The sequence below is a fragment of the Ornithorhynchus anatinus genome, chromosome 21, assembly GCF_004115215.2.
Source record: "Ornithorhynchus anatinus isolate Pmale09 chromosome 21, mOrnAna1.pri.v4, whole genome shotgun sequence".
Classification (NCBI taxonomy): domain Eukaryota; kingdom Metazoa; phylum Chordata; class Mammalia; order Monotremata; family Ornithorhynchidae; genus Ornithorhynchus; species Ornithorhynchus anatinus.
In genome coordinates this window covers 20685791-20703474 of record NC_041748.1, presented here as the reverse complement: position 1 = coordinate 20703474, position 17684 = coordinate 20685791, and the positions used below count along the sequence as shown (strand labels likewise).

At 54.3% G+C, this 17684-nt stretch overlaps 1 protein-coding gene across 1 annotated transcript in view; it reads left to right on the top strand.

Moving 5' to 3' along the window:
• The window catches only part of MYO18B (myosin XVIIIB), a 133705-nt gene that overhangs the window by 66383 nt on the left and 49638 nt on the right, over positions 1 to 17684 (top strand). The window contains exons 23-31 of the mRNA XM_029049138.1: positions 1430 to 1495; positions 3941 to 4069; positions 5030 to 5173; positions 6714 to 6803; positions 9845 to 9964; positions 11275 to 11383; positions 11914 to 12038; positions 13966 to 14120; positions 15507 to 15630. Coding sequence (XP_028904971.1) covers positions 1430 to 1495; positions 3941 to 4069; positions 5030 to 5173; positions 6714 to 6803; positions 9845 to 9964; positions 11275 to 11383; positions 11914 to 12038; positions 13966 to 14120; positions 15507 to 15630 — 1062 coding nt within the window. The remainder of the gene's footprint in view (positions 1 to 1429; positions 1496 to 3940; positions 4070 to 5029; positions 5174 to 6713; positions 6804 to 9844; positions 9965 to 11274; positions 11384 to 11913; positions 12039 to 13965; positions 14121 to 15506; positions 15631 to 17684) is intronic.

Genomic DNA, 17684 nt, shown 5'->3' with positions numbered 1-17684 from the left:
GATGGCGCGGTAGGCGAGACGGAGGTACAGTCAGAAGGATTAGAGGAGCGAAATGTGCGGGCTGGTTCATAGTAAGAGAGTAGCAAGGTGATGTAGGTGGGGACAAGGTGATTAAGGGCTTTAAGGCCATTCAGCTCCCCACTGTAAGCCGCTACCGTTTCTTCCCTTCCTTTTCCGCAAAAACAGCTCCCTCGCGATTTTTCGGACGGCCTTACCCCGGAAAATGGAGCCCCCTGAGGGTCAGGTCATTCTCCAGGGTCTTTCATTTGGATTCACATTAGAGCGGACACTCTCTGCCGGTCGAGGACTTGTCTCGCGTTTCTTTTCTACCTTACCGAGTGTTGAGTACTGTGAAGTATCCCCACTGGGTGCTCAGTCAGTATCGTTCTTATTACTGCTACTGTCACTGTAAGGACTAAATAATAATGACGGCATTTGTTAAGCGCTTACTATGTGCAAAGCACTCTTCTAAGCGCTCGGGAGGTTACAAGGTGATCAGGTTGTCCCACGATGTTACTTTTGCCTGGATTCTCTGCTGTCCCTGCTTTGGGATCCCACAGAACATGATCTGCCCGCTAATAATTGTAATAATAATAATTGTGGGATCTATTAAGCCACTGCTATGTGCCCGGCACTGTTCTAAGCGCTGGGGTGGATACAAGCAAATTGGGTTGCTCTCCCACGTGGGGCTCACAGTCTTAATCCCCATTTTATAGGTGAGGGAACTGAGGTCCAGAGAAGCGAAGCGACGTGCCCAAGAGCACGCAGCAGACACGTGATGGAGCCGGGATTAGAAGCCAGGTCCTTCCGATTCCCAGGCCCCGGGCTCTATCCACTAGGCCACGCTGCTTCCCTAACTGTAGTAGTTTCTCTGGGACCCTGGGGGAAAGGGGCCGGGGACCTGTTTCCATAGGAACCATTCTGTTGCCCATCACTCCCAGTCATCTTCCATTCAGTTGACTGTCAGCGGGGCCTCAGTTGGCCTTACCTTAAAGGGGATTTGCAGTCCCGATGAGTTTAGAGCTTAAGCCCCTTGAGGGGCCTAATCTCTGGCTCCCATTCCTTTCTCAGTGTTTTGCACATAGTAGGTGCTCAGTCAACACCTTGGACTGATGGACAGAAGGCAGGGAGGGCGCAGTGAAAGAAGGTATCGTCAAGGTACCACCCGCGCTCTTGGCCAGGCGGGGAACCGATCACCCCTGGGATATTTATTCCAATTTATTCCTATTAATGCCCGTCTTCCCCGTTTAGACTGTAAGTTTGTTGCGGGCAGGGGATATATCTGTTCTGTTGTTACATCGTCCTCTCCCGAGTGGTCAGTCCAGTGGTCTGCCCACAGAAAGCGCTCGGTAAATACCGTCGCCAATAAAGAGCGCCGTGGGGCCCCCGAAGAATCTTTCCAACCCGCTTTTCCCCTCCGACTCCACAGGCCGTACGGGAGCTCTTGGAAGCCCTGGATCTGGAGAAGAGGAGCGTCCGCGTGGGCCGCAGTCAGGTGAGCGGCCCTCTCCGGCACCAGCCCCACTCCCTCGGGGGCCGCGGCGGGGGCTGCCTGCCGTTAGAGGCTCCGTGGGAGGGTGGGGGTCCGAAGAAGGTGGGCAACGGGGGGGAGGGGCAGCCTTCTGATAGGGAACAGGGAGCTGGAAGAGGGTGGAAGCAGGAAGCGGAAAGGGGGCGGGAAGAAGCACGTGGCCTAGCGGATCTGGGAGCCGGAAGGACCCGGGTTCTCATCCACTTGTGTGCTGGGCGACCTTGATCCCGACACTTCCCTCCTCTGGCCTTCAGTTCCCTCGTCTGTCAAAAGGAGATTACGACTGTAAAGCCCAATGTGGGACAGGGATCGTGTCCAATCCGATTTGCTTGTTCTGCTCCAGCGCTCAGTAAAGAGCCTAGCACGTAGTGAGTGCTCAGCAAATACCGTAAAAAAAAGGCTGGAACAAGGCAGGGAGCTGGGGGTGGGTGGGTAGTAGAGGGGGACGGGAGGGTGGAGAGGGAGAATTGTACTTTCCAAGCACTTAGTACAGTGTTCTGCACACAGGAAGTGCTCAATAAATACGACTGAATGAATGAATGAGAAGGGAGAGGAGGTGCAGTGTGGCCTAGCGGGTAGAGCCCGGATCTGGCAGTCAAAAGGATCTGGTTTCTAAACCCGGCTCCGCCACTTGGCTGCTGGGTGACCTTGCGCAAGTCCCTTCACTTCCCTGGGCCTCATTTCCCTCATCTGAAAAACGGGGATGAAGGCCGTGAGCCCCAGGTGAAACGGGGACTGCGACCAACCTGATTGCTTTGTTTCTACGCCAGTGCTGAGTACGGCGCCTTGCGCATAGTAAGCACTTAATAAATGCCACAAAGAAGGGAGAAAGAACAGCTGGGACAAGGAGGCATCCTATCAGTAGCCGGAGAAAACCCCTTTGCGGGGTGGGGTTGCTTGGTAAGACCCCCCCACCTGGAAACCCGATGACCTGAGTGGGAGAAGTCCGTTTTCCTTGGCCATTTTCCTCCCGGGGTAAGTTAGGGATGCCAACCGTCGTGGAGGCCTTTACGAGGAGAGCGTGAATTCGCAGCCTGGGCAGCCTCTCCCTGTTCAGAACAACAACAGCAACAAGAAAAAACTCACGGTCCCCTATTGTGGACGAGGATAACTCATTTCTCGTCCGCCCGTAACGGTCTCCGACGATCTTTTCTCACGATCGCTTCATACTTAATCAACAGCCCGGTGGCAGGCGAAGCGTCCCTTCGGTACTATTTCGACCATTGATCTGTAGAACTGCCTTTCGGAGTTCACGGTCTAATTTGGAGGGGCAACGGGTATCGAGTCCTCATTTGGTAGATGTGGAAACGGAGGCGCAGAGAGGCAGCAGGCAGCTGGGAGTCAGAGGACCAGGGTTCTAATCCCAGCCCTTCCTCTTAATAAATGTCGTATTTGTTAAGCACTTAGTAGGTGCCAGGCACTGCACTAAGCACTGGGTGATATGCGTTAACCGGCTTGGACACAGTCCCTGTCCCACATGGGGCTCACCGGTCTTAATCCCCATTTTACAGATGAGGGAACCGAGGCCCAGAGAAGTGAAGTGAGTGGCCCAAGGTCACACAGCAGACAAGTGGCGGAGCCAAGATTAGAACCCAGGGCCTTCTGCCGCCTCCCAGGCCCGGGCTCTAGCCATTAGGCCATGCTGCTTCCCTGTTATGACTCGGTCAGATCACTTCTCTGGCCCTCAGTTTTCTCACCTGTAAAATGGGGATTAAGTACCTGTTCTCTCTCCCACTTAGACTGTGAGCCCCTTACGGGACCGGGACTTTGCCCAATCTAATCATCTCGAATCTACCCCAGCACTTAGTACAGCGTTTGGCACACAGTTGTGGTATTTGTGATGCGCTTACTATATGCCAAGCACTGTGCAAAGCACTGGGATAGATAGAAGATAATCCAGTCCTACGTGTTAAGCGTGTAAATCATTCCGGGAAGCGAACGTGTCTACTAATTCTGCTGTACTGTAGTCAGTCAGTTGTATTTACTGAGCTCCCACTCGGTACAGAGCTCTGTATTGAGCGCTTGGGAGAGGACAGTAGAGCAATATAGGACAGACACATTCCCTGCCCACAGTGAGCTTAGGAGAGCGCTCTGCTCATAATAAGCGCTCAATAAATACCGTTCGTTGATTGATCAATAAATACCAAAGGTGATCGTCATCATCGTCATTAAGGGAAGTGACCTGCCCCAAATCTCCCAGCAGCCAAGCGGCAGAGCCGGAATGAGAACCCAGGTCGTCTGACTTCCGGGCCCAGGCTCCCTCCACTAGGCCTCACTGCCGCCGGAGGAATCGGAGGGGACGTGCGTGGGAACGGAGAGAAGACGGTGGTCTCGGCTCCCGACGGGACCACCCGCCTCGCGAGACGACCCCCCCACAACATGGGATCCGACGCCCTCCTCTTTCCACAGGTTTTCCTCAAGGCCGGGGTCCGCGCCAGGCTGGAGAAGGAGCGGGAGAAGCTCGTTTCCCAGAGTGTGGTTCCCTTCCAAGCCGCCTGCAAGGGTTTCCTGTCCAGACAGAAATTCAAGAGAGCGAAGGTGTGGCATTGGGGGTGATCCGACCTCAGGGCCATGGAGATGGGGCGGGCCGAGGGGGACCCTCCGAGGATGGACCGGGCCTGGCTGCTGATGTCAGAGCCGTAGCTGTTACCATTATCTCTGACATCATTATTGTCATTATTTTCATCATAATCGTCATTATTATCATTTAACATTATCATTAGTGAGAAGCAACGTAGCCTAGCGGCTAGAACCCGGGCCTGGGAGTCAGAAAGACCTGGGCCCCGCCCCTTGTCTGCCCTGTGACTTCGAGCAAATCACTTCACTTCTCTGGGCCTCGATTCCCTCATCCGGAAAGTGGGGATGAAGACCGTGAGCCTCTTGTGGGACAGGGACTGCGTCCAGTCAGATTAGCTTATATCTACCCCAGCGCTTCGAACAGTGCCTGGCACATAGTGAGGGCTTAACGAATACCATAAAAAATTAACATTATCGTTGTTTTTATGACACTTTTTAAGGGCTTACTGTGTGTTAAGGCAGGGGACGTGTCTACCAGCTCTGTTGCATTGTCCCCTCCTAAGCACGTAGTACAGTATTCTGCACACAGTAAGCGTTCAGTAAATAGGATCGGTGGATAGGTAGATACAGAATAATCAGGTTGGACCCAGTCCCTGCCCCACATGGGACTCACGGTCTGAATCCCTCTTTTCCATATGAGGTCACTGAGGCCCAGAGGAGTGAAGTGACTCACCCGAGGTCACACAGCAGACAAGTGGCAGAGCCGGGATGAGCACCCGGCTCCTCCCGCCTCCCAGTCCCGGGCTCTATACCCTGGGCCGCGCCGCTTCTCAGAGCTCCTCACTGAGCGCTTCTAGCACTGTGCTAAGCGCTTGGGAGAGTCCAGTGGAACACGGAGTCGGCAGTCACGTTCCCTGCCTGCAAGGAGCCGGCGGTCCGGGGGGGGAGCCGAGCCCGACCGTGAGCGTTTTCTCCGAGCAGATGGAGCGCCTGGCGGCCCTGTGCATCCAGAAGAACCTGCGGGCGTACGAGGCGATCGAAGACTGGCCCTGGTGGCGGCTGCTGGCCGCCGTCCGGCCCCTGCTCAGCACCGCCCTGGAGGCCCACCAGCTCCGGGCCAAGGAGGTAACGGAAGGGCCGCCAGCCCGGCCTGGGCGGGGAAGCGGGGTCACACCGCCGTGGTCCATCTGGCGACGGAGCGGGGATTCCTCCCCCGGCCCCCGGCCCAAGGTGGTATTCACTCGTTCATTCATTCGTTCGGTCGTATCGATTAAGCCCTTACTGTGTGCAGAGCACTGTACTCAGCGCTTGGGAAAGTACAGTGCAGCGATAAACAGTGACAGTCCCTGCCCACAGAGCTCACAGTCTGGGGGCGGGTGGCACAGGCATCAGTACGAATGAACAGACATTAATGGAAATAAATAAAATTCCAGATTTGTACATTAGGGCTGTGGGGCTGGGGGCACCAGCCCGGCGGGCGGTCCGTCTGCTGGCAGATCGGGGATTCCCGCCCTCCCTGACTCTTCATAACTTTGATCGATCAGCCACTGTATTGATTAAGCCCTTACTGTGTGCAGAGCGCTCTACTGAGCCCTTGGGAGCGGACAATATAGCCGAATCGGTAGACGGAGTTCCCTGCCCACATTGAGCTCACAGACTGGAGGGTCCAGGGGGGAATATTGCATCTTCATCTTCCCAGTCAATCAGGGGTATTTATTAAGCACTTACTGGGCGCAGAGCACTGTACTAAGATCTTTGGAGAGGCTGATACGTTCTCCGCCCACAGGGAGTTTATAATCCAGAAGGGGAAGCAGCATTAGTGTAAATAAATGAACAATCTTAATTTTAATCATGGTAGCATGAGTTAAATGTTTAATAATAATAATAATAATTATGGTATCTCTTAAGCACCCAGCACTGTTCTAAGCGCTAGGGTAGATACAAGGTAATCGGGTTGTCTCAGGTGAAGCTCACAGTCTTTATTCCCATTTTACAGATAACTGAGGCCCACAGAAGTGAAGTGGCTTGACCAAGGTTACACAGCGGACAAGTGGCAGAGCCGGGATTAGAACCCGCGCCCCCCGATTCCCAAGCCTGTGCTCTTGCCACTAAGCCCCGCTGCTTCCCCGTAGCTTCCCCATAGCTGCTTACTATGTGCTAAGCGCTGGGGTTGATACTGTATAAGTAGATGGGTCACGGTTCCCACCCCACGTGGACTTCCGGGCCAAGAGGCACGGAGAGCAAGTATTGGATTCCCCATTTGACAGAGGAGGAAATGGAAGCCCAGAGAAGTCAAGCGACTTGCCCAAGGTCACCCGGCAGGCCAGCGACACAGCCGGGATTCGCACCCAGGGGTCTTCCCACCCCGGCCTCCCCGGAACGAACGAATGTTTTTCATTCCGGTCCCGGCATCCTCTCCACCCCATCCCCCTGCCCACGGCCAACCCTTCTCTGGGCGCAGAGGAAGGCGCGGAAATTCAGTCGGGTTTATTGAGCGCTTACTGTGTGCAGAGCGCTGTAGTAAGCGCTCGGAAGAGTCCAAATCAGAGACGGATCGTCAGCGAGGCGAACCCCGGCCGGACGTGGGTCCGGAACGGGGAAGGGCAGGACGAATCCGGTGGGGGCTCGGGCCCAGCTCAGAACCCTTCCCTGTCTGCCGTTCCAGGAGGAGCTGGAGGCCCTGAGGAGGAAACTCGACAAGTCGGAGAAGGCGCGGAACGAACTCCGGCAGAACGCCGATCAGCTGGGAAGCAAGGTATCCTGGGGCGATGAATCGTTCGTTCAGTCGGAAAGGGAGGTCCAGAGAAGTGAATGAGAATGGTGGTATCTGTTAAGCGCTTACTATGTGCCAAGCACTGTTCTAAGCGAACAGTGGCAGAGGCAGGGTCAGACCCCCAGGTCCTCTGACTGCCAGGCCCGGGCTCTTGCAGTCCATCACCGAACGCTTTATCGAATGCTTCTGAGTGGCCGAGCGTCGCAGTAAGTGCGTGGGAGAGTGCGGTGCGGTAAAGTTGGTAGGCACGCTGCCTATCCACAAGGAGCTTCCGATCTGCCTCAGAGGCAGTGCAAAGTCACATCCACCCGTATATCTGCCCGGTTGAAGAGACTAATTTCTGCCACTAGTGTCGCATATTCCCGATTAGGGTGAGCTCTTCCCGCCCCTTGCTCGTATGAGTTAGGAGAAGCAGTGTGGCCTGGTGGGAAGAGCCCGGGCCTGGGATCGGAGGATCGGGGTTCTGCTGTGTGAGCTTTGGACAAGTCACTTCACCTCTCGGAGCCTCGGTTTTCCTCATCCGTAAATGGGGACGGAGACGGAGTCTTATTTTAGGAGACTGTGTCCGACCTGATTAGCTCGTTTGGACCCCAGCACTTCGAATTCATTCGTTCATTCCTTCAGTTGTGTTTATCAAGTATTTACTGGGTCCGGAGCACTGTTCTAAGTGCTTGGAAAGTACGATACGACAGTCAACGGACACATCCCTGCCCACCCCGTGCTTACGGTCTAGAGAGGCGGGGAGACAGACGTTAATATAAATCGATAAATTACAGATACGTCGTATGGGGCTGGAAGGGTGGGGGGTGATGAAAAAAGGGAGCAAGTCAGGGTGACCCAGAAAGGAGTGGGAGAAGAGGAAAGAGGGACTTAGGAAAGGCCTCTTGGAGGAGCTGGGCCCTCAGTAAGGCTTTGAAGGAGGGGAGAATAATTGCCTGGCGGATTTGAGGAGGGAGGTCGTTCCAGGCCAGAGGCGGGACGTGGGCGAGGGGTCGGCGGTGAGATGGTTGAGGTCGAGGCCCAGTGAGAAGGTTGGCGTTAGAGGAGCGAAGTGTGCGGGCTGGGTTGGAGTAGGAGAGCGGCGAGGTGAGATAGGAAGAGGTGAGGTGAGGACTTTAAAGCCAATGGTGAGGAGTTTCCGTTAAATTCGGAGGTAAATGGGCAACCGCTGGAGTTTCTGGAGGAGAGGGGAGACCCTTAGTACAGCGTTTGACACATAGTAAGCGCTTAAATACTCTAATTATTATCATTACTATTATTATGAGTTGGGTTCCCTTCGGGGTTGTGGGAAATAGCGGGAGGGGGGCGAGCCAAGGGTGGGGCCCCCAGGAGCCCGGGGAAGCCTGGGAGCTCGTTCTCCTCCGCTTTCGGCATTGTGGCAGCTCAACAGTCTGGGAAAAGTAATTGTTTTTCGGTTCAGGACCCGTGCACCGGAAAACGCAACATTAATGGACTAAATTAATTTTGTGCTCCCCCTGCTCGGCCTGATTGGCACAAATTAAATTTCACACTAATTGGCCCAAGCAGCTAGAGCACAGTAGAGAAGCGGGTGAGGCATCCCGGCAGCTGAGGGAGAACGCCGGTTTCCGAGCGAGGCAAATACAAAGAAGCCGCCCCGTCGGGAGCGGGCGTGTACCGGTCGCGCCTACCGGCCTCCGGAGCCGTGGACGGGGTCTCGGGCAGTGGGCGGGGAACGTGTGTAGCAACTCTGTTATGATGTTCTACTGGACTGTCCCCAGTGCTCTGCACACGGTCAGTTGCTCCATAAATACCACCGATCGATCGATCGATCGATTGATGTCGGAGGGAAGCGTCCAAGGAACGCCACCCAAAGCGGATGGGATTTCGACAGTTTAACCTTCTTTTCGTCTCATCCGTCTTTGGGAAATCAGCTTCTGTTATGTACCTCAGTGTCCGTATATGACTATGAGAAGTGGCCTAGGGGAAGGATCCAGGGCCTGGGAGGCAGAAGGTCATGGGTTCTAATCCCGACTCGACCACTTGTCTGCTCTGTGACCTTGGGCAAGTCATTTCCCTCCTCTGGCCCTCAGTTCCCTTATCTGTAAAATGGGGATTGAGACTGTGAGCCCCACACGGGAGAGGGACTGGGTCCGACTCGATTTGCTTGGATCCACCCCATCGCTTAGTACAGGGCCTGGCACACAGTAAGTGCTACCACTCCCGGTGAGGTGGAGCGTAGAGAACACCACAGCTTGCTCCAAATCAGGCACCTTTCATCCCACTCCCTCCTGGGAGGGCTCAGCACATAACCACCAGTCCAGCGCTTAGAACAGTGCTTGGCACATAGTAAGCGCTTAACAAATGCCATCATCATCATCTCTCCTATTTAGTTTGGAAGCCCCTGGTTGTGCCAAGATCGTACCTACCCCGGTGTTTTGTTTTTTTACAGTGCTTGGCCCATAGTAAGCGCCTAACAAATATATATTATTATTACCACTGTTGTTATATTATTAGAGCAGTCACTGTGCCTTTTGCATCGCCCTGACTTGCTCCCTTTATTCATCCTCCCTCCCTGCCCCACAGCCCTTATGTCCACATCCGTCCTTTCTTTATCTCTCCTAATGTCAGTCTCCCCCTCTAAACTGGAAGCTTGTCGTGGGCAGGGAATATATCTGTTACATCGTTTTATTGTCCTTAAGCGCTTAGTCTGGAGCTCTGCACCCACTAAATGATCAGTAAATAGGATTGACCAACTAACCGACGGTTTAAGGGGAAGAGGAGGGAGAGCGGGGCTCTTACCCCCATTTTGCAGATGAGGAAACAGGTCAAGAGTGGATCAGACAGTCGATCGTATTTATTGAGCGCTTAACTTATGGGCAGAGCACTGGACTCCGCCTGGGAGTCCACATTCCCTGCCCACTTGCCTCAGGTCCCACCGCAGGCCGGAGACAGAACCCGGCTCTCCCGACTTCCGAACCCGTAGTCCTGGGGGCGGGCTGGGGGTGAGGACGGAGTGGGCAGCTGGGGGGTCTCTCTGCTCTTTCCTCCCCCGCCCCCCGTAGATCGCGGACCTGACCATGGAGCTCTCGGACGAGCGGTCGAAGGGGGACGTGGCCAGTCGCGTCCTGGAGGGCGCACGAGCCGAGGGTCTCCGCGCCTCCAGAGAGATCAGGGAGCTGAAGGTGAGTCACGGGGCCCGGGGTGGGGGACGTCGGGGGAACGGGCCAGTGAGCCCCTCCTCCCTGGGGGCAAGGCGACCCCCGCAACCGTGGAAGGATTGAGGGCCTTCCCTAACTAAGCCTCCAGACCATAAACTTTGTCAATCAGTCGCATTTATCGAGCGCTTACCGTGTGCATAGCTCTGTACTAAGCGCTTGGGAGAGGACGACAGAACAATAGAACAGACACATTCCCCACCGACAGCGAGCTTAGCGTCTGGAGGCTTCTTAGGGAACAGGTCTGCTAATTGTTGGATTGTACTCTCCGGGCACTTAGTACAGTTGCCTGCACTCAGTAGGTGCTAAGAAAATACCGTTGATAATAACGATAATAATGGCATCTGTTAAGCGCTTACTATGTGCCGAGCACCGTTCTAAGCTCTGGGGTAGATACAAGGAAATCAGGTTGTCCCACGTGGGGCTCACAGTCTTAATCCCCATTTTCCAGATGAGGTCACTGAGGCACAGAGAAGTGAAGTGGCTTGGACTGAGAAGGGCTTAGAGGAGAGGGACCGGCCTTCGCTCTCGGGAGTCTCCAAGTCAGTCAGGCAGTGGTACTTATTGAGCGCTTACTGGGTGCACAGTACTGGACTAAGCGGTTGGGAGAGGAGATGGATCAGTAGAACAGATACATTCCCTGCCCACAATGAGCTTGGAGTCTAGAGGGGGAGACGGACTTGAATAGAAATGAATAAATGACGGCCAGGGACACGAGCGGAGTGGGGCCGGGAGGGGGGATGGATAAAAGGAGCGAGTCAGGGCAACACAGAAGGGAGGGGAAGAAAAGGGAAGGAGGACTTAGTCGGGAAAGGCCTCTCGGAGGAGAAGGGCCTTCAGTGAGGCTTTGAGGCGGGGGAGACGTGTCGGTCGGTGCCGGAAGCCGACGGGGAGGGAAACTTACCGCCAAGCATCACCGGCAAGGAGGGGCGGAGTCCAATGTCGGTGGTTCCCCTGGTGCCCCTCGTGATCTCTCATCCCCGCCCGTCAGGGGACCGGAGTGCCACGGGCGGGCACGGGTGTGGGGTGTGCAGATGATCCTACCCGCCCACAGCCCAAGGGGGTGCAGCCGTAGCCCTGCAGACCAGCGGGCGGAGGCTCCGGTGTCAGCCAGTCAGGATGCCCGCCGGGGTGGCCCACCCGGGTCCTCGCAAGACTCTAGATTCCCAAGCATGAGCTCTTTCCACCGGAGATCTTGGCAACGTGGGTGGAGGGGGCTGTGGGGGTCCTAACGTAGCCGGTTCCACTGGCGCGCTCTCTCGTCCGTGCCCTTTCAGAGTAAATATGAGCAAGTGCAGAAGAATCTGGGGATGGTTGAGAAGCAGCTGGAGGAAGCCCAGAAGAAAATTGAGCTGTGCGAGTCGGAAAAAAGTAACTCGATAGGAGGTGAGGACGGGGCGGCACTCAGAGCTGGGGGGTCTGCCTGCAGCCCATCCCTCTTTCCTTTCCACTACAGTTTTCCAACCCGATATGGGCCCTAATACGCTCTACCGACTTCTTCCGGGTGCTCTCCCACTTTTCCTGGCTGTCGTCCCGCTTCGTCCAGCTGCCGTTCCACTTTGTCCACTTATTGTGTGTCAAGCACTGTACTAAGCCCTGGGGTAGAGACAAGATAATGAGGTTGGACACAGTCCCTGTCCCGCGGGCCCACAGTCTTCATCCCTATTTTATAGATGAGGTAACCGAGGCCCAGAGAAGTTAAATGACTTGCCCAAGGGGACAAGGGGTGGAGCCAGGATTAGAACCCAGGTCCTTCCGACTCACAGGCCTGGGCTCTTTCCACTCGGCCACGCTGCTCTTCGTCCGGCGGCCTTCCCCACAAGAGCCTGGCCTGCGGCCCCCCTGAACCCGCCCACCCCTCACTTCTCCCCCACCATGGCTCAACTCCTCCGCCCGACCCCGTCTCCCTCCCACAGACGACGGGTGGCAGACGCGCTTCGACTGCGCTCAGATGGAAATCGAGTTTCTGCGGAAGCGGGTCCTGCAGTGCGAGGAGAGGCTGGAGTCGGAGCTGAACTCCCGGCGGGAGCTGGACCAGAAGGTGAGAGGCGGGGGACGGGGCGCCGCCCCGGGGCCCGCAAAGACGGACCCTCGCCACCAAATTCGTCCGGTCTCAGTTCCCTTTGGAGATGGAGAAATGCAGCCATGAGAGCGGCAGAAGACTTGCCCCCAGTCAGTCGTATTTACTCATTCATTCAATCGTATTTATCGGGCACTTACTGTGTGCAGAGCACTGTACTAAGCCCTTGGGAGAGGACCATATAATACTAAACAGGCACATTCCTTGCCCACCGTGAGCTCACAGCCGGGGGGACACAGTCACTTCTCTCCTCCGGGCCTCAGTTCCCTCATCTGGAAAATGGGGATGAACCAGGAGAGGACAGTGTCGGTGAAGCCGGGTTTGGATAACGTTTTCAGGAGGAGGGGGAGGTCCACGGTGTCGAAGGCGGCTCGGAGGTCAAGGAGGATTAGGAGGGGGGAGACACCGTTGGATTTGGCAAGAAGGAGGTCATCGCCGACCTTCGAGCGGGCGGTTTCCGTGGAGCGAAGGGGACGGGAGCCAGGTTGCAGGGAAGCAGTACGGTCGGTACGAGCTGATCGGGTCGGACGCAACCCCTCTCCCACGTGGGGCTCACAGTCTTAAACCCCCTTTTACAGATGAGGGAACTGAGAGAAAAGTGAAGCGATTTGCTCAAGCTCACACAGCAGAAAAGTGGCAGAGCCGCGATTAGAACCCATAACTTCTGACTCCCAGGCCCGGGCTCGACCCACTCCGCCGTGCTGCTTCAGGTTGCCCACGGTCCCTGTCTCACACAGGGCCCACAGTCTAAAGGGGAGGTAGAAGAGGTGGTTTTATCCTTATTTTACAGAAGAAAGCTGAGCACCAGAGAGGTTAGAGTGATTTGCCGCGGGTCACGCAGCAGGCAAGAGGCAGAGCCAGGGTTAGAACCCAGGATTCCCTACTCCCAGGCCCACGCTCTTCCCATTTGGCCACACTGCCTCCATTTTGAAGCCTCCGTCCGCCCTGGGAGCTGAACTTTTCCTGACCGACCTGCCCGGAGGTTAGGGATGTTTCTGTTCCAATTTGGCTTAGTACAGAGCACTGTCTGGAACAGCAGCAAACTGAGTTTCATGCATTCATTCATTCTGTGGTCTGTACTGAGTGCCTACGGAATACAGAGAACCGTATTCATTCGATTGTATTCATTGAGCGTTTACTGTGTGCAAAGCACCGGACTAAGCACTTGACGAAGTATTAAGTGCTTTGGCAGGTTCAGCAGAACAAGACTGTCGATACCTGCCCCTCAAGGAGCTGGGGAGAACAGAGAAACAGTCAGACCTGCAGAGAGAGCCCGGGCCTGGGAGTCAAAGGACCTGGGTTCTAATCACGGCTCTATCACTTGTCTTCTGAGTGACCTTGAGCAAGTCCCTTCCCTTCTCTATGCCTCAGTTCCCTCACCTGTAAAACGGGGATTAAGACGATGAGTCCTATAATAATAATAATAATGTTGGTATTTGTTAAGCACTTACTACGTGCCAAGCACTGTTCTAAGCGCTGGGGTAGATACAAAGGAATTAGGTTGTCCCGCGTGGGACGCACAGTCTTCATTCCCATTTTCCAGATGAGGTAACTGAGGCCCAGAGAAGTCAAGTGACTTGCCCAAGGTCTCACAGCTGACATGTGGCGGAGCTGGGATTAGAACCCGGGCTCACTCCACTATGCCACGCTGCTTCGCTTCTCTGTATCCAGCCCAACACTTAGTACAGTGCCTGAGATGTAGTGAGCGCTTAACAAATACCGTTAAAAAAAATTAAAATCCAGGCAGGATATATGTGCTCTGTTACTGTGGCACTCTCCCAAGTGCTTAGTACAGTGCCGAGCCCTCGGTGTGCGCTTAGTAAAGCCCACTGGTTGATGGATGGATGGATGAGGAATCTGACTCGGTGTCTTCCGACGTCTTTCTCAGCTAGGGGAGGCGCAGAGCGCCCTGGAAGGGGCCAAGAAGGCGGCCCAGCAGCTGAAGAGGAAGTGCCGCCATCTGACCTGTGACCTGGAAGATGCTCGTGTCCTGCTAGAAAGCCAGCAGAGCCGCAACCACGAGCTGGAGAAGAGACAGAAACGGTGAGGAGGACGGGGAGGGAGAGGAGGAGGGAGGAGGAGGAGGAGGGAGAGGAGGGAGAGGAGGGGAAGAAATAAAGGATGAATGCAGACAGACGTAAGTGCCGTGGGGCCGAGAGAAGGGTGAATAAAGGGAGCGAATCCAAGTCAGAGGGCGACGCAGAGGCATCAGGTAGAAGGTGTACATTCCAAGCGCTTAGTACAGTGCTCTGCACACAGTAAGCGCTCGATAAATACGATTGAATGAATGACTGAATAGTGGCTAGAGCACAAGCCTGGGAGTCAGAAGGTCAAGGGTTCTAATCCCAGCCCCGCCGCTTGTCTCCTGGGTGATCTTGGGCAAGTCACTTCACTTCTCTGGGCCTCAGTTCCCTCATCGGGGATTGAGACTGTGAGCCCGATGTGAGAAAGGGACGGTGTCCAACCCGATTCGTTTGTATCCACCCCAGCGTTTAGTAGAGTGCCCGGCACATGGTAAGTGCTTAACAAATACCGTTAATATTATTATCATTATTTTCAACTTGCCCACAATGAGTTTACAGCCTAGAGTGGGAGTCAGCCATTAATATGAATCAGTGAAATTATAGATGTGGATATAAGTGGTGTGGGGTTGAGGGAGGGATGAATAAAGGGAGGTAATTCTTAGGACAGAGCACTGTACTAAGGATTTGGGAGAGAGCAGTGCGGTAGAGATGGTAGACACGTTCCCTGCCCACAGCAAGCTTACAATCTAGAGGGGGAAGCGGACATTAATATTAATTAGACGTAAGTCCTGTGGAGCCGAGGGAGGGGTGAATAAAGGGAGCAGATCCTCTGTACAGGGCCCTGTATTAAAAATTTGGCAGAGGACAATGCAACGGAGTTGGTAGACACGTTCCCTGCCCACAAAGAGCTCGCAGCCTAGAGGGGGAGAGAGACGTTCACCTGAATAAATAAATTATAGATATGTTCTTGAGTGCTTTGGGGCCGAGGGAGGGGTGAAGAAAGGAAATAAATCCTAAGTAGAGAGCAGTGGACTAATGGCTTGGGAGAGAACGATACAACCCATTTGGTAGACGCGGTCCCTGCCCACAACGAGCTTACGGTCCGGAGCAGGAGACAGACGTTAATCTGAATAAATGACGGAAATGGACATAAGCGCCGTGGGGTTGAGGGAGTGGTGAGTAAAGGGAGCAAATCCTTCGTATAGAGCACTGTACTGAGTTTTTTGAAGAGGACCCTACCACAGAGTTGGTAGGCGTGTTCCTTGACCACAAGGAGCTTTCAGTAGCCGGGGCGAGGGATGGATGGCTCAATCGATCGTTGGATCAATGGCCCGAGACCGAGGGACCACCTGGCAGTGACATGAGCTCTCTCTGTCTTTCTGTGTCTCTGTCTGTCTCTGTGCAGGTTCGATATGCAGTTGGCCCAAGCCCTGGGAGAGTCACGGTTTGAAAAGAGCCTCCGGGAAAAGGTGACCCAGGAGAACACTTCCATCAGGTGGGAGTTCAGCAAGCTGCAGCAGAAGTTTGAGGTAAGGGCAGGAATTCCCATCCGGTTTGGGGTTTTTTTTAATGGTATTTATTACTATGTGGCAGGTACTGTTCTAAGTGCTGGGGCAAATGCAAGCTAATCAGATTGGACACAGTCCCTGTCCCACACGGGGCTCACAGCCTTCATCCCCTTTTTACAGACGAGAGAACTGAGGCACAGGGAAGTTAAGTGACTCGCCCAAGGTCACACAGCAGACAAGTGGCGGAGCCGGGCTTAGAACCCGCGCTGTATCCCACTTGGGGCTCATAGTCTGAGTAGGAGGGAGAAGAGGTATTGAAACCCCATTCTGTAGTTGAAAGACTTTAGGTGTGGAGAAGTGAAGTGACATGTCCAAGGTCTCCCAGCAGACAAGCGGCGGAGCCGGGATTAGAACCCAGGCCGTCTACCTCCTAGGCCTGGGTTCTATCCCCTAGGCTGCTGTGCTTCACTCTTGGGCCGGTTGGCCGCTGCTGGCAGAGAGAGGGCAACGTCCAGTGCTTCAAAGTGGGCGGCGGGGCGCATCTGCGGGGCCGGGGAGAGGGGAGAGATGGAATACCGTGCGTGTCTGAGGGGAAAGGACCGACGACCGGAACACACATCTCCCCTCCCCTGGTGCCTTGGTGTGGAAAGGCCCCCTCGGCTCCTTCCGGCCGTCCACGCCAAGTGCGGAGATTGATGAGGGGGCAGCTGGGACATGAGCCCTGCAGCAGGAGATGGACACAGCAATAATAATAACAGGAATGATAATCATATATAATAATGTTAATTGAGAAGCAGTCATGGCTTAGTGGATAGAGCACAGGCCTAATCGCGGCTCCACCCCATGTTTTCTGTGAGACCTCGGGCAAGTCACTTCACTTCTCTGGGCCTCAGTTACCTCATCTGGAAAATGGGGATTAAGACTGTGAGCCCCATGTGGGACAGGGACTATGTCCAACCTGACTAACTCGTACCCACCCCGGGGCTTAGAACAGTGCTTGGTGCATAGTAAGTGCTTAACAGGGACCAAAATTATTATAACTGTTATTAATTGTGGTATTTGTTAAGTACTTACTAGGTGCCAATTTTGGCTCCACCACTCGCCTGCTACGTGACCTGGGGCAAGTCGCCTCACTTCTCTGTGCCTCGGTTCCCTAATCTGTAAAATGGGGATTAAGATTGTGAGCCCCATGTGGGACGTGGACTGTGTCCAACCTGACTAGCTTGTAAATAAGCTTGTCTCTAGGATGTAAGCTTATTTGGGGCAGGGAACGTGACTGTCAGTTCGGTTGGAGTGCTCTCCCAAGCGTTTAGTACAGTGTCCTGCACTTAGTAACTGCTCAGTATATACCATTGATTGATTGATTGATCTACCCCAGCACTTAGTACAGTGCCTGGCACATAGTAAGCACTTAACAAAAACCATAAAAGATGAAGATAATAATATCTCTGGTATTTGTTAAGCACAGGTCAGGCACAGCCCCTGACCCCCAGGGGACTCACAGTCTAGGGAGAACAGATCTTTAGTTCCCATTTTACAGATGGGGAATCTGTGGTCCAGAGAAGTCAAGTGAGTTGCCCGAGGTCCCACAGCAGACGAGTGGCAGAACCAGAATGAGAACCCAGGTCCTCTGACTCGCGGGCCTGGGCTCTTTGCACTAGGCCACGCTGCTTCTCAAAGAAGTCATTTAGTTGTTTTTAATCGAACACTTACTGCGCACAGAGCCCTGTGCTTAGCTTTCGGGAGAGGACAACGCAGTCAAGGTGCCCATCCCTTCCCCTGGAAGATCGGGCAATGTTTTAATAATCCATTAATAATGCTTATCGAGCAGGTAGGTTGCTGTACTAAATGCTAGGGAGACCCCACTAGAGGTAGACGGCCTCACTTCTTGTCAGTCAGTCAATCAATCGTATTTATCGAGCCCTTACCACGTGCAGAGCACTGTACTAAGCCCTTGGGAGAGTACGGTAGAACAATAAATAGACATATTTCCGGCCCACAACAAGATTACAGTCTAAAGTGGGAGATAGACATTAATAGGAATGAAGAAATGACAGATCTGGACCTAAGTGGTG